The following is a 15,924-nucleotide window of genomic DNA, read 5'->3' as shown; positions in this document are numbered from 1 at the left end:
AATGTAGCCAAGATATTATAATATATTGTCTTCCCATTGAATATATAACATTGTCTTTACCAAATGAATGACAGTTTATTTAAGTAATTTCATAGTGTTAAGACTTAAAAATTTAAGCACTTTATAAGAGTGCTATTAAAATTTTTAATCATTAGTAATTTCTTAGGGAAAATTACCGATAGTAAGTCACTAGGACTCGCCTAAATATGTTGTTTTTATTTTTAGTCAGGCAATTTATTCTAGAGTTAATTTTAACAGTGGGGGTCTGTCTTGCCCAACCATTGATGGCAGGTCTCCAGTTAATTTAATACAGCGAAACTACAAGAGATACACTGTGTTATTATCCATGTGAACATTATTTGTAAGAGGGAGCTCCTATCGCAAAGCTGGAGCCTAGTAAGTTTCAAAAAAACTACAACAGTGAAGTTTCTTTTTTTTCCCTTTTCACTCTTTTTGTTTGTTATGGTACAAAGAGTCTGAATTATAAAATCATATTCCAGAACTGAGCAGGGAGATTGTGTTCATGTCAATTTCCAGAATGGAGCTAGCTGGTCACAGTAATTCTAGCAAAGAACTCAGATTCGTCTCCAGAGCGTGCATTCATTTCCATTTTGTAAGAGAACTTCATTCCTCGTTGCTGACAATGCTCCCACAGCTTTAAGGCTGCCTTCATTGATAAGGGTGTTGTATCACTTGGTGGCATATATACATAAATCGTCCACTGGAATTGGATGCTCTTTTCTTCTTGAATAATACCAAGTCTATAAGGGTTACCCAGACTGAAGCTCTGTGACAGCCTGCTCTAAAGCCTAGGTAACGTTTTCAATAAAGAACTTAAAATGAACAACAACAACAACAACAACAACAAAAAGTAGTAGAAAATATCACTTACAGAGGTTGCTGTGCTAACGTTGGTAATTTACCACATAGTCCATATGAGAGCAATAGACAGACAAGAGACAGTGATTCACTGAATAAAGGAAAAGAGTCCCCAAAGGGTTTTGAAAAAATTCATTTGTGAAATTGTTAAGATTCTGTGAAACATGACTTTCTTGGCTATACTAAAACTAATATAAACTATATAAACCTTGTGTTTGTAATAGCTACTTGATACCAGAGTGATTTTTTTTTTCTAGGAATTTATTCTAAGTTAATATGCCTTACTATAAAGAAATTAGAGACTTTGGCTTTTAAAATTGACTTAAGGTATAATTACCAGTTTGCACTTAATCTTAGCCTGAAGGTCTAGAAGTGATTATCAATTTGACAAATTATTCTAACAGTTAAATTACAAAGAAAAGTATGCTAGGATATGGACAGCAAATGTTGAAATACTTTCTTGTTTTCTTAATACCAATAACTTATTCACAACATTGACTTAGAGGCGGTTTCTTACCGTGTAGAAGACATTAATTTCATCCCCAATGTCCTTAGTGGAATTAATCAGCTCAGGAACAGTCTCATTGGCAGCAACTGAAATGTGGTGTTCACTCGCAGAACTTAGAAGAATGAATTGGAAAAATAAAAATAAAACACAGTAAAGTTAATTTTATTTGACTTCATTCTTTTCTTTCCCTACCTCATAGGATTCCATAAAAATATTTGTAGACTTCAAAACATAGAGTGATTCTTTTATACCCCCACCAAAAAAAACCTCAGTTAAATATTTGAGGATGCTAAGAAGCACTTAGTTCAATAGTCACTGTTGCTTACGTGATGCCAATATGTTAAATTATATGTAACTTTCAAAATATAATTTCATTGTTAGCAAGTGAACAGTTTCTATGAATCCTCCAGCATTTAAATTTAGAGAAAAATCAGACCAAAATTTGATATATTTAGTATTGCTGAATTGAAACAAAACCAGTTTTTAAAAGAACATTTACATTTACATAATTTTAAGGCACTGTGACTGCTAGATGGAAAACCCACTCTCCCAACAAAGGTCACAGTCCTTGGATGACCCTGGTAGAATTAAGACCGTCTCTCAAAGCAGCACTTCAGCCAAGAGAAGACAAATAAAAGATATTTATACATGCGTGCCAAAAATTGATTTAAATTAAGTGGAGAACTGTTGGGGAAATCTTTGTGCCGACAGAAGCGGATGCAGCAAGTCAGACAACAGACAGCAGACTTCCAAGGCAAGGACAAAATGAGTGAGTCTAAGTACCTAGCCTATGACCCTTGCTTTCTGATCGGTCATTGCCCAAGAAAAAGTGCCATAAGAAACAGAACAAGACAGCGTTAGACTAGGCTGACCTTGGCACTGACTCTCATATGTTTATATGCATTGCACAAAGTTACATAGAAAAGCTTGCGATTCTGCTTCAGGAAGGGAATTCATGAGCAAGGGACTCTGTGGAGTGGAAGTTTACAAACGGGACTGGTATTTGAATGGAAAATAAGGTCTGAACGGAAAGAATGGTTTTTGGATAGTAGAAGAAACTAACGGCTGACCAGTGAGAAAAGCTTTAGCTGTGTGTGACAGAGTGGGCAGGTGGACCCCAGCCCACAGGATGAGGAAGAACAGTGACCAGAAATATGCTGCTGACCTGTCAGAAAACACTGCAGTTTGTCAAGGATTTGGCTTGCTAAGCTCCTACTAACTAGGAGCTAAGACCTGTCATTCACACATTGTATTTCAATATTTAGTGCACACGGGTACTCAAATGTTGGGGTATATGTGGATTATATGAGAGATATTTGATATGGCTGCTGGGCCCCTTCTATGCTTGGCAGGTCTGAAGGGGCACTGGATTGCCTGCCCCTTTAAGCATCCAAGTATCTGTTCCTTTCAGCATCCGAGAGGTGATGCTGTCAGCCCTGGACCACACTAGCGGAACCATTTGGTGATCAGAAAGCTCCCAATTAGTAAAGGTGGATTCAGCCTACCTGTAAAACTGCAGTCCGACTTCATATTTTACTGGGATGGAAATATTTACTTCATTATCATAAAGAGATTCCAGGGGCTCTTCACTGTCACTGGAAAACAGCACAATCACACTAACTGTTACATTTGCTCACTCACCCACCACCTCCATGCACTTGAAAAAGATTATCTTGGCAACTTAATAGAATACAAAATCGTAGAATTCTTGGTTTGTTTTTACTGAGAGGAGAGGGGAGACTGGAGCTGGGCATTGCTAACGTTCCCAAGCTGTTGACTTAGAATGGAAAATCACACTCATTTAGACTACATTTATCTAAATTGTCTGAAATAATAAGAATTCGCAGGCTTAATCATTAAAATGCTGACACTGCTGGAATTCTGTGGCATAAAGATTTGGACACAAATTACCTTAGTTTATCTATATCATGTATGAAGCCCTTGTACAGAGACTCAACAAGGCTCATACAGCTAATTGTGAATCTAACATCTTCTTATGTTGCCTTTAATAGTCTTTCCCAATTGAGTACTCAGTATGCATGTTGTTTACATTTTTAAGTATTCTTTGATTTGAGTGTAATTATCATGATATCTGAAATTTATTTATATCTATACACACATATATACTAAACACAAATATGCCCCATATATTAATGAAGAATGGAGAAAAAAATAAAATGTATATGGCCAGATGATGGGGAATGCAGTTGTTCTTGAACTTTACATTGAGTTATTTAAGTTTTCTCTGCCTTGGTTTTTCCATCTACAAAATGGATATTTTATTATTAAATTTTCTATAGTAGATGTCAAAGAAATAGATGCTGAACTAAACTGAATTGATTCAATTAATTTATCCATTAACTCATCTTGTACTTGTTAACTTATTTTCCATCTCTATAGCAGTGATTATATGCAGGAAGCATGCTGGGTACTATAGCCAAGCCACTTGACCTCACAGTATATGTTCTGGTGAAAATCCATCCTGAGCAGGAAGCTAAAATCCCCTTCCAGTTCTGTATTAATCTTTTGCTACTTTTAAAAATATATGTAGTAGTCTTTATTTAACCAGGATGAACTGAACTTAGCTAACAAACAAGTAAATACTTTTGTTCAAGATAACACCTAATTTTCTTTTTTAAAATTTATTTTCCCCTTTTATTGAAAATAGATGCATTGTGTGAAAGAAGCATAAGTTTAAGTAATATTTTTTTCTCACATAATATATCATGATTGTGATTGTAGTTTCTCCTCCCTCTGCTTCTCTCAGTTTCTCCCCATCCCCATCCTGTCTGGATCTACTCTATCTCTGTCTCTCACTAGAAAAAGAGTTTTCTAAAGGATAATAACAAAATATAATAAAATAAAAATGAACACATTAGAGTTTGGACAAGACAAACAAACAGAAGGAGAAACCCAAGAGAAGGCACATGAACCAGAGACCCACTCATTCCCACACTCAAGAGTCCCATAAAAACGCTAAACTAGAAGCCAAGGTAAATCCACTGAGGACCTGGTGCAGACCCATGCAGGCCCTGGGCCTGCTGCCTCAGTCTCTCCCCATCTGGACTTTGCTCGTGTTGATTTAGGGCCTGTTTTCTTGCATGTGTTCTGGGATGCTGTTGAAAAGCTGTGAATGACTCAGATAAAATTTATTGAAGTATAAAAGGGTACCATGAAATTTGAAGACCGTGTGATTATTCAGTTGACCTTGACAGGTGGCTAGGAAATGCTTAAAATTAGAAGATCCTGTCAACTATAAATACAGTTTGGCAGATATAAGTGATGTGCAGTTACAAGATAGTCTACAGCTAATATTATCAACGATTTTATTTGTTTTGAATAAGAATTCTTCTACTTTTGCTAATTACCCCCCATGGTATTTTTTGTGGACTGCTAATCTCTGCTGATCTTATACAAGCTTCAAGAAGCTGCCAGTGACTCTACGAAGCAAAACAACCAAATTTTACATGAAAGGCATGTGATATGCATAAACACATATATGTTCACACACATATACCAACCTTGTTGCACTTAAATGAATAATTGCATTTTCTGAGAGATGTGATGTATTAAACTGGAATATTATTTTGAAGTTAACCTATGAAATGAAAATAGATATCTTAAGTAACAGATGAGGAATACATCCACTTTGAGTAAAATACAGTTTATATAAAATCTCTACTTAAACAGAAATTATTAAATTACTTAAGAAACATTGGCTTACAACGTACAGCCTCATCATAAATACATACAATAAAATATGATATGCATATGCACTTATAAAGGTGAATATGTAATATGCTTTGCATATTATTATGGTATGAATGCTTTATTCATTCAAAGGTTATATGCCCAAGTTTACTAATATTACGAAATGAGAGGGTCAGTCCATTTGTTAGATAACAGGTCTTGAGCATCCACCCCAGTTGGATTAATGCCTTTGTGCAAGAGGTACCAGAGAGCTGCCTTTCCTGTTCCCAGAGGATGCAGGAAGGAGACATCTTTGAACCAAAAAGTGTGTCCTTTTCAGACACTGGGGCTGACATTGTCTTGATCTTGGATTTTTTCAGCTTCCATATCTGTGAGCAATAAATTTCTCATCCATGTGCTGTTCCCTTACAACTCTTCTTCCAGCAGTCTGAACGTACCAAGACACATGCCACAGTGAACTTAATGCCTTATCTAAGTCATAGTAACAGAAAGCACGTGTGCAAACCACAAGTCAAGAAGAACCATTCTACTTATTTGACTTCCACAACTTTCCAGGTAAGAGCAATGAACATAATTGTGGCAGGTTAATAATTAGAGTCTCTTTAATTCAGAAAGTCTACCATAATAAAACAAGGAAAATGTATTTGATTTGTTAACTTGGTAGTATAATATTTTTTTGGACCACTACAGGATAATGTAAGAAGATAATGCAAAATGGCTCAGCTATTTTGAACAGGTATTTTGAAAAAAACATTGAGTTTTGTTTGTAAGACTTTGCATAGGTAAAGCAATATTAAGAAACAACAGGCAGTGCTGCTGTACAAGCATCGCTCACAGACAGCTCTCTTTTGAGAAGCTCTGACTACGCGCGGGCTGGATATGGATGCCAACAATTACTCTAATGTGTAATAAAAAAAAATCAGAGATAATCTGCAGGTTCTTGTCCAATGATCTCATCACAGCGCTTATGAAATTGCATTTCTCAGCCTCAAAACTAATTTCACGTTGTGCTAATCGAAATATTTAAAATTCGGGCCAGGAAAACTTTCCAGAAATACCTAATGGAAACCACTTAAATAATATCTTTATGTTAAATGTCAAATAGAAAAGCTGTGGCATTCACAGCTTGTGAACAATTGGTGCTGTTCACAGATGGGGTGGCAGGGACCTTAAGGGTCACAAGATTAGCATGGCATGTAACACAGCACATATGGAAAACATTGTTTGTTTTCTTCTCTCCCATACATAATCTTAATTTAGACTGAAAAACGGCATAAAGTTCTTTTAAGAAAGATGTTTTTTCCCCCTTGCGTTGGAGTACTGATCTCTAGTCAGTACAGCAGTGATTCTCAGCCTTCCTAATGCTGTGACCCTTTACTCTACTTCCTTACATTCTGGTGACCCCCCAACCAAGTTTATTTTTATTGCTACTTCATAACTCTAATTTTGCTACTGTTTTGAATTGTAACGTAAGTATCTGATAGGCATGATATCTGATATGTGTCCCATATTAAAGGACTATTCAACCCCCAAAGGAATGGCGGCCCATTATTGGATAGAGTTTCCTTTTTTTTTTTTTTTTGGTTTTTTGGGTTTTTTTTTTAAATTTTTAATATTTTTATTACATATTTTCCTCAATTACATTTCCAATGCTATCCCAAAAGTCCCCCATAGCGCCCCCCACTTCCCTACCCACCCATTCCCATTCTTTTGGCCCTGGCATTCCCCTATATTGGATAGAGTTTCCTATCTCTCCTTAACCCCCATAGTTAGCCTAGACACTTGGGTCTTGGTATTCTCCAGGTCTCTGTGTCTACAGGAAGATTCTGGCAGAGAAGCATGCCTGAGGGAGCTGCTTACTGTATATTCAAAGGATCCTGAAATACTTAAACTGAGAGTCTAGATCTAGAACCCAAGAATATTCTAAATGTGAAACCTAAGTTGAAATTGCCTACAAATTCTTCCCATTCACCCTTTGTATAACCTAAGAGTTGTTTTGTTTTAAACTTTTATCCCAAGCAAAAGGAACTGCTGGAAGAGAAGGAACTATTTCATTCCAGTGCCTTCCTCAAATAGTGCAGAACAACTGCATATTCAGATGCAAGTGGGAGTTGGGCTCTGTTCAGTACACATAAGTTTGAAGTTTTACACATAGATCAGAGACCTAGATGTAAGAACAAAAATCATAAAATTCTTGGAAAGACACTAAAAGTCTTACAGGCTATTTGAAGAACTCCTACAACATAATAGTACAAACGACAGCCTAACTTAAATGCAGGTAGAGAATGGGATGTGGAATAATCCTGGAATTCCTAGCTCACACCTGGAATCCTAGCACTTAGGAAGCAGAGGCAGGGGGATTGCTGGGAGTACTTGATATCATGGGCTATATCCTAAATTTAGGGCTAGCCTGGGCTCAAAGTGAGACCCTGTCTTAATTTTTAAAAAGGATTGTAGCATATATTTCTCCAAAGACTGTGGTTTCACACATGTGTGCATGCGTGCATGTGTGCATATGTGCATATGTGCATGTGTGAAAAGTTACTCAAAACATCATCACTTCTTGCTGTTGGGGAAATACAAATTCAACTTACAGTAAAATATTGCTACGCATCCACCAGAACAATAACAACAAACAAACAAACAAACAACAAACAACAACAACAACAAATCAGAGCTGTCATTTACTACCAGCAGGAATGTGACATACAAGTCACTTAGCTTTTGACTATGTCTTGTCTTCCTGAGGTTCTCTAACAAAATAACTTAAGACTGTTAATTCATGGAATCCAGAAACAGCGGAGGGCTCCTCCTGACAGCTCTGGAGTCTGAGTGTTATGGTCTCCTTCTCTCTGGAGACACTGTGCATTGTATGATAGATGGAATAAAGAAACCCCCTTGAGCCCCTTTTATGAAGCTACAAGTCCCAAAGGCACCACTTCCTAATGCTATCATATTGGGGATTAAATTCCAATCTTCAGATTTTTAGAGAGAGAGGCAAAAGTAGCAAATATAGGCTGGAAGCACTTTGTATTCAGTGTTTATCATCATAAATTACCCCTAACAGCAGCAGTTCTCAACCCTTGGGTTGAGACCCCTCTGGGGGTCAAATAACCCTTTCATAGGGTTATCCTATGATATCCTGCATATCAGATATTTACATTAAATTCATAACGGTAGTGAAATTACAGTTATGAAGTAGCAACAAAGAAGACTTTTGTGACAGGGGGTCACCACAACATAAAGAACTGTATGAAAATGTCACAGTATTAGGGAGGTTGAGAACCACTGCCTTAGGGTTCACTCTGAGCACATCACTTCTCATTGGCAACGACTGCTCCTCACCACGTCTCCTGTCCTCAGGAAAGGATATCCAACTCTACACGTGATATTTTGATTGGATTCGCAGCTATCTTTTTGGATCTCCTAAAATGAAAAAAGAAACAGATTCAGAAAAGAACTGCAGGCGAAATATTTAAATTCATCTTTTTAGAATTTCCCTAGCTATGCCATTAGGAACTATGCTAAGACTCTTAAGAGTCACAGCGCCTGGGGACTGCCTACTCCATAATTCACTGACATCTGAAATCAACACTAGAGGGCGCTCTTGGGACAAAGCACACTCGACCTGCAGGAATAGACTTGGGGTGGGGGGGTGGATCGGGGGAGGAGCACTGACAACACCATGCTCTGGAAGCTGCAGTGGTGGATGCTAACCCTCACATGGGCACCAGCAGAGCATCACATGGAACCAGGAGTCTGGAGTCCTCGACAAGAACGAGGCTGTAACCTGTAGCCATTAGGACTCACCTCCTGATTCCACGGAGCACATAATACAAGTCAAGAGAGGCTCCAACACTAGGACAAGGACCTCCTTGAATTACCAGCCATGAGCTATGGGTATTCCTGCCCCTCTGACAAGTCCAGAAAGCCAGCAGGAGAGAATACAGGCAGTGCCATTTAGCATAGTTTCCTTTCCAGAGACAATTCGGGTGAAAATTAATGTCTCTCCGCATTACTCTTACATTTTGCATTTCTACAATTATTTCATATTCATAATATTCTGAAATAAAATGTGTTATAGTAACAAATGATCCTTATATGGGTCTATCTTTGTTAGCATGTGTCCAAATGATATCGGAACAAATAGAGTGAATTAACAGTAACAATTTAAATTTATGGAAACTAGACAACAATGCTTTAATACTATGTATCAGTGTGTGTGTGTGTGTGTGTGTGTGTGATATTTTACCCAGTGTCTCACACATAATAAGCATATAATGTAACTATAATGTAACTATATTCCTGCACCCAAAGGTGTTAGTTTTTAGTATAGATACAAATATTCATATAAGCATTATTGATTTTAGCGTGAATCAAAATACTTCAAATTTATTCATATAAATATATACAGGATTTTAACTTGGGGGATACATTTGGGAATCAGAATCAAAAGCTAAGTTCAAATCTGAAAATGTTGACAAATGATCCAGCATTCTATGCAGGGGATTATGGTCAAATTAATAAAATGTCTGATATACAGATGTTATTGCCAAATAGAATCCTTTTATTATAAATAAATAATACACCTTTCCTAACAGCAATCTTGGGCTAAAGATTTTTTCATAGGAAGGAAAGGAATAGTGTCTTGATTTTCTCAGTGGAGACTTTCATCACATAAACTCCTCTCTGTGTTTCTGTTAATGGGTTTTAGCTTTATTTTTTTTTTTCCTGGCTGAATCTTAATTTCAGTGGCTTGATGACTCTGTGAAACACCAAATTTTGTACTATCAGCTATCTTTCTTAAAATACAAAGTCTGAGAAGAGACCTGCCTCTCTAAAGAAAAAAAAAAAAAGCTTAAAAAAATCCAAAGCTTGGTGGGGGTGTGGGCTGGAGAGATGGCCCAGTGGTTAAGGGCACTGGCCGCTCTAGATTGTTCTTCCAGAAGAATCGAGTTCATTTCCAAGCACCCATGTGGCTGCTCACAATGGTCTGTAACTCTAGTCCATGCATCCAATGTCCTCTTTTGGCCTATAGGTATAATACTGCTATGCATAAAGTAAAATAACAAACGTTTTTAAATATTTTACAAACTTGCAACTACAACCATTTGTGTATCCTAATATTAACAAAACAGCTCTCTACTCTACTCAAATCAATGTTATGAAATTAATTAGCTCGGAAGCACAGAAAAACAGGTTCAATAAATAGTCATTAAGAGAATGAACGAGAAACACTATGTTTACCTCAATTCCTGAAAAAATCAGATTTGGAGAATACTGAACCACTGTCCTGGTGTTGTACGCACTGTCTCCCTTGTTTTTGACGGTGAGGCTGAGATTGAACTTGTCATTCTGGGATCTGACAATCAACAGGTTCTTTTCTGTTGTGGACACATCCAGGGTGAGGTCTGAAACGCATCTTTCCTTGTTCCCACAGTCTTTGGCAAAAGGAATCTGCAAGAGTACACGGGAACGTGGTATTCATAGCTCAGGTAAACTTCACTGAAAGCTACCGAGTAATTTGTGTAACAGAAATGCTATGGCATCCGAGCAAGAGAGACAGCTCAATGGGGAAATTGACTGCACTGGTGAGACCTTAAGGGATGTTACATTTACTGCTGGCTTTATGGGGGGGGAAAGAATAAATGTCAACGTGTCGTCTTAATTTCCAAGTCCTTTAAAGGAGGTAGTTCTCACAGATGTGCTACACTAGTATCTGCTTCCCAATGAAGGGCAGCTTCGAAAGCTCAAGCCAAGGACTCAAGCTCTAAGTCTACACCCCTGCATTTCTATGATTTCCTAGTAAAAATAATGAGGTGTAGAGGAAGGCTGCCAAGAGTCAGGGAAATGATCTAGCCATGTATCTGGAAGCTTCACTCGGTTCTTTTTAAATTCCACCCTCCCCTTACTCAGTCTCTCGTCACACATACCCTTCCTTGCCTATTCTCCGTATCTTCCAAGTTCCCTGTCACCTCTCCATCCCTTCTATACGTTAAAGAAGCCCCTTGCACTGGCATCTAGCACCTGTGTTTCCTTCAGTTATTTATCCTCTTGTGGCAGATGTAGTCTTTAAGACAGCATCTGTCTGGTGCCCACTGAGCTAAGTGAAGTCGACAGCACCACATTGTCCTTTAGAACGTTTATAGTCTGGGTAGTGGCACCAGTCCCCGAAGATCTCACTCTGGTCTTCTGAGTCTGGCCACAATGCTGAATCAGCGGTTTCAACTGCAGGGCTGGGTTTGTGTGGTTCTTCAATGGCTTAGCATCTTGGCAGGCACCATCACCCACCCGCACTGTAGACAGGGCGCAAAGTCATCCATTCTTGCAGGGCTCGACTCAAGAGTCACAACCACGTGCGGCTTTCTCTGACTCCCCAGACTAGATAGAACATACTGCAAAATCTAGAATTCTTCACAGCACCCACAGCATTTAATTACTGCCGAAGGCCCGATTCCTAGGTGAGACCGTGCTCCATGTTTGGTTCGTGTAAGATGATAGGTATATTTGGAAGGCTGTGGGGATATGGGCAGATGGACGAATGAGAACACTGGGCTCTGTGCCCCTATAGTTCTTCTCCACTGTGGCTGTCATTGTGGTGCCCCTTCCTCTCTGCCCCCTCACTCACTCTCAGATAGGTGTTGGTGAATGTGAGTTTGGGAACAGAGCAGCCCAGTTTAGTCCCTTCTCTCTTTTGTTCTTGGGATAATGTTGTGCCCACAGGAGGCATGCGTGCTGCTCTGCTCCTTCATGTTACAAGCTGTGCTGGCTTGAGTGAGAAGGGCTCCCATAGGCTCCCACTATTCAATCTCTGCTCCTCAGTTAGAGGAACTGTTTGTGACAGATCAGGAGGTGTGGCCTTGTTGAAGTATGTGTGGCCTTGCTGGAGGAAGTTTTTGTCACTTGGGGTGGGCTCTGAGGTTCCAAAAGCCCAAGCCAAGCCAGTGACTGACTGTCTGTCTGTCTCCTCTCTCCCTCCTCTTCCCCCTCCCCATCTTTTTCCCCTCTCCCTCCCCCTCCCCCTCTTCCTTCTCCCTCCCTCCTCTCCCCCCACTCCCCGACTGCTCCCTGCACAGGGATGAAGCACTCTAGTATCAGGCCTGTCTGTTTCCCACCATGATGATCATGGACTAACCCTTGAACACTTTAAGAGAGTCCTCAATTAAATGCTTTCTTTTATAAGAGTCACCTTGGTCATGATGTCTCTTCACAGCAATAGGACAGTAACTGAGACACAAGCTTTATATCACAGGCCTCTGCATCTCAGGAACTGCTGACTAGTGGTTAGTTATACCCAGGTATGTGGTCCAGTCTAAGCACATCCGTTATCCTTAAACTATGACTCATAACTTAGTGCTTGTTAGGATAAACACCTTTTCAGTTGTTCATTTACAGTCTTCCTTAAACCCAAGTAAGAGGAAGTTAGAGGGGCCAAAGAAGTCTAGAGTGATCTGATTCTCTCTCTGTCTCTTCTCTCTCTCTCTCTCTCTCTCTCTCTCTTCTTTCTCTCTCTCACACAATTAGATTAAATTATGTGTCTGTGTGATTTTAGTTTCCCTAATACATTCAAAAAGAGACATTGTAAATTCATCTTACATGTTCATGGACTGAGTTTGGCAGAGCGTCATCGAGCACGGGCCCATTTTCTGGATCAGTGAGATTAAAATCCAAAGTCACTCTCACGGAGTCCTGAAAGTCATGCTTATCCTACAAGGTGAAACAACACTTGTCACTGCTGTCATATTCACTGGATGCTATGACTCTGTTGTGGCATCCCTCTGCCGCTGTGGCATACCGGAACATTCTCATCGTGAACCTAACCTGACATCATCCTTCAGCCAGCCCTTGCTGCACTGAAGTGGTATGCCATGTTTGACAGGTATACCTGTTTGACAAGGGTTATAGGGAAAGTGGAGGCACTAGACTATGACAGGGAACTCTCTCGAGCTCCCAAGAGGGACCTGATATCTCCCCTGCCTGGATATACCACCTAAGCTATGTGGCAAAAACGTTGATTCTCTTGAGACCTGGTGCCAGTCATCAGTTTCCAATACTTCTGGGAAAGTGGCTCACTTTAAGAAGGGCAAACTCTGCAGATGAGTACTTCACTCATGTATATCTAAACCTATGGAATTTTCCAGTGCATGATAATATGGAAACGATGGGAATGTGATTAGTATATTCCATTTCAGTAAGAACCATAACCTGTCATGTCAAAAACAATGATCTTTATACATACATACTGCTGTGAACTGCCTCAGTAACCCTATGACAATTTTTAGTTTATTCTGATCCTCTGAGACTAAATGAATTCTCCCCCCTCCCCCAGTAGTACAGAACTCAGGGACGCAGGGATACAAGCTGTAACCCATTCAGCTCCAGACAAAATGGTAAAATAGCCAATATAAGGCAAAGAGATCTTGTAACATTTGAAACTAGGCGATTTCTTTTGTCATTGGTCCTTGGACAGAGCAGACATGCTGACCTTGTACACAAGGCTGCAGTCACCGTCAGCAGCCTGCAGCCAAATGTGTCTGATGCTCATCAAATTTTATACAAGTCCTAACTCATCGGTTCTTGGTTCTTGTTCTTAATAACCAAAGAGAAGGGACGACTTCCCATGCGTGCACACTACACTCGCACGTCAGCGGAAGGCAGCGTGCACGTGACACTTGCACATTGGCGGAAGGCAGCTGTAACACAGGATTTACTTGCCAACATGTAGAAGGAGTGCCTGATGCATTCTGATTCTCGAACGGTGATGTTTCTTTGAATCCTCCTTTCCTGAGTTCCAGAAAAAAAGCTCCGTGATATCTGCCTCAGCGAATCAAGGGTGACACGGTACTGCAGATCTACGAAGAGGAAAGGAAAACTGATAGACACTCACCTGATCTACTGTGTCAAACTAGCTAGCAAAAGCTCGAGCAAGTGAGTTACTAGGAGATCCTACACAAAGAAGACCTACATTGCTACCATAAAGAGATAGAAGCTCTCATGGGCATAACCTCAAGGGAGTCTATAGAATGGCTCTCAGACTTAACCATGCACTCAACATTTACGTTATAATTATGTGTAATATATTTATGCACACGCACACTCACATAGACATACATGTGAACTCTGATTTATTAACTAAGTCTTCATTTACTCAATTTTTGTTTTAAATAATTTTTATAGTTTAGAGATACTGGAAAACTGCCTGGAATACTGATTGACTTCAAATTAATTTCAATAGAAAAGAAAATAAACAATGACCATTTTTTACCATCTTGTAGGAAATGCGTCAATTAGATTATGCCCAAAACACTAGGAAAGTCCATAAAATAAGCAAGCCACAGTAAAGAATGTGAGTGAGTCCTTTTTCTTTATAAGAGGACAACAAATCTCCTTTAAGTGCTTTATTAAAAAATATAAAATAGTGTTGCATACGAAAGCCTAAGGCTTTATGGCTATCTCTGCATTTCATTTGCCTTTGAGTCAAAAGACTATCAGAGAGGCACAACCAGAGAAACTTAAGACAATTTAATCTTAATGATTAGTGAGTTTCCTTATTGCCTTTGTATTTTGTTTGTGGAGTAAACCACTCTTCTGTAGCCAATGGCCCTCACAGTTTGACCCCAACGTATTTCAACATCAATGAAGACTGTCTTAGAAAGCTCAGAACACCAGGCAGAGGGGACACACAGGTTGACACAATACATCCAGCGCCACCGCCACCCCCCGCCACCGAACTATAACCCCCCATATGTGGCTAAAAATAGAAGTCTGATCTCAGTGGGAAAAGAACATTGGGATCAGGGCTGAGGCTGGGGAGGTGGTGGGGCAGGGAGGGGTGTTTGTCATTTGAAATCATCAAGTCATCTATAATACCAGCCTTTCCCAGGAGGGGGCAGTAGAAGGGAAATGATTCTTTTTTAAATGCTATCTGTGAGTGTTTATAAACATATGGGGAAGCACAGGAAAACATGGAATTTTGAGATCATTGTGTTCAAATATCTATTTTCTGCTGCAGAGTTGACTAGGCTCCCACTATTGTTCCTCCTAGAGCAGGAGTGGTTTCAAGGGTGGACACACTCACTGGGCAAATGTCATGAGCAGTTTATTATGCTTGGGAGAGGCCATCATCCTGGAGCCAATGAAGTCTCCGCTGCCCCAAAGTGCACGCGACAACCATAATGCTTACCAGCCTCGTAAACTGAGTCTTCTTTAGACTTCAATTTCACATGAAAACACATTGTAGCATTTATGCATACTGTTTCTTTGCCCTCCACACGGCAGTTTTTCTTTTGAATATTCACTTTGTTGGGTTCAAAATTCATGGTCACTTTAACTACAGCCACATCTCTGGCCCTGCAAACACATAAACAATGGGATTACTCGCACATTGTTGCATTTAACTTGCTAGGGTAATGTGGGTGCATCAGAGGACACTCTGCTTTGTATATTATATGTGCTTTCATGACTATTGTTCTGTAATGATTGTTTGACGGAGAAAAGATTTTATCTCATGTCCTAGGAGACCCCTGCTGTTTAGAGCCATCTCAGATGTTTAGTTCAAAGACAGAAGACTTGGACCAAGTGGCCGGGTGCGAGCTCGGAATCAAAATGGTATTTGGGGGATCTGTGAGTTAAGTTTCCAATGAGGAAATGGTTCAAAGGCATCTAGAAAACTAGTTGTCCCTCCAGCACCTCCCCCCCCAACCCCCCCACCCCCCGGCTTTCCCTAAAACTATAACACTTCTCTGTTCTTGGTGATACGGCCTTGCTTTTGTTTCTTGGGAGAAGAATGATGTTTGAAACACTGAGAGTGTGTGCTGTTTCACGTA

At 39.7% G+C, this 15,924-nt stretch overlaps 1 protein-coding gene across 1 annotated transcript in view; it reads right to left on the bottom strand.

The window, feature by feature from the left end:
• Positions 1 to 15,924, bottom strand: part of Itga1 (integrin subunit alpha 1) — a 161,632-nt gene that overhangs the window by 22,940 nt on the left and 122,768 nt on the right. Inside the window, exons 16-23 of the mRNA XM_021179797.3 lie at positions 15,282 to 15,448; positions 13,814 to 13,950; positions 12,695 to 12,805; positions 10,346 to 10,555; positions 8,444 to 8,524; positions 4,909 to 4,985; positions 2,893 to 2,982; positions 1,397 to 1,499 (exon numbers count right to left, since the gene is read on the bottom strand). Of these exons, the coding sequence (XP_021035456.1) occupies positions 1,397 to 1,499; positions 2,893 to 2,982; positions 4,909 to 4,985; positions 8,444 to 8,524; positions 10,346 to 10,555; positions 12,695 to 12,805; positions 13,814 to 13,950; positions 15,282 to 15,448 (976 nt within the window). The remainder of the gene's footprint in view (positions 1 to 1,396; positions 1,500 to 2,892; positions 2,983 to 4,908; positions 4,986 to 8,443; positions 8,525 to 10,345; positions 10,556 to 12,694; positions 12,806 to 13,813; positions 13,951 to 15,281; positions 15,449 to 15,924) is intronic.

This window comes from Mus caroli, unplaced genomic scaffold, assembly GCF_978045245.1.
Source record: "Mus caroli unplaced genomic scaffold, Mus_caroli_1 scaffold_15, whole genome shotgun sequence".
In the NCBI taxonomy this organism is placed as follows: domain Eukaryota; kingdom Metazoa; phylum Chordata; class Mammalia; order Rodentia; family Muridae; genus Mus; species Mus caroli.
Note: the sequence above shows the minus strand (reverse complement) of the source record. Positions and strands in the feature narration are given on the sequence as shown.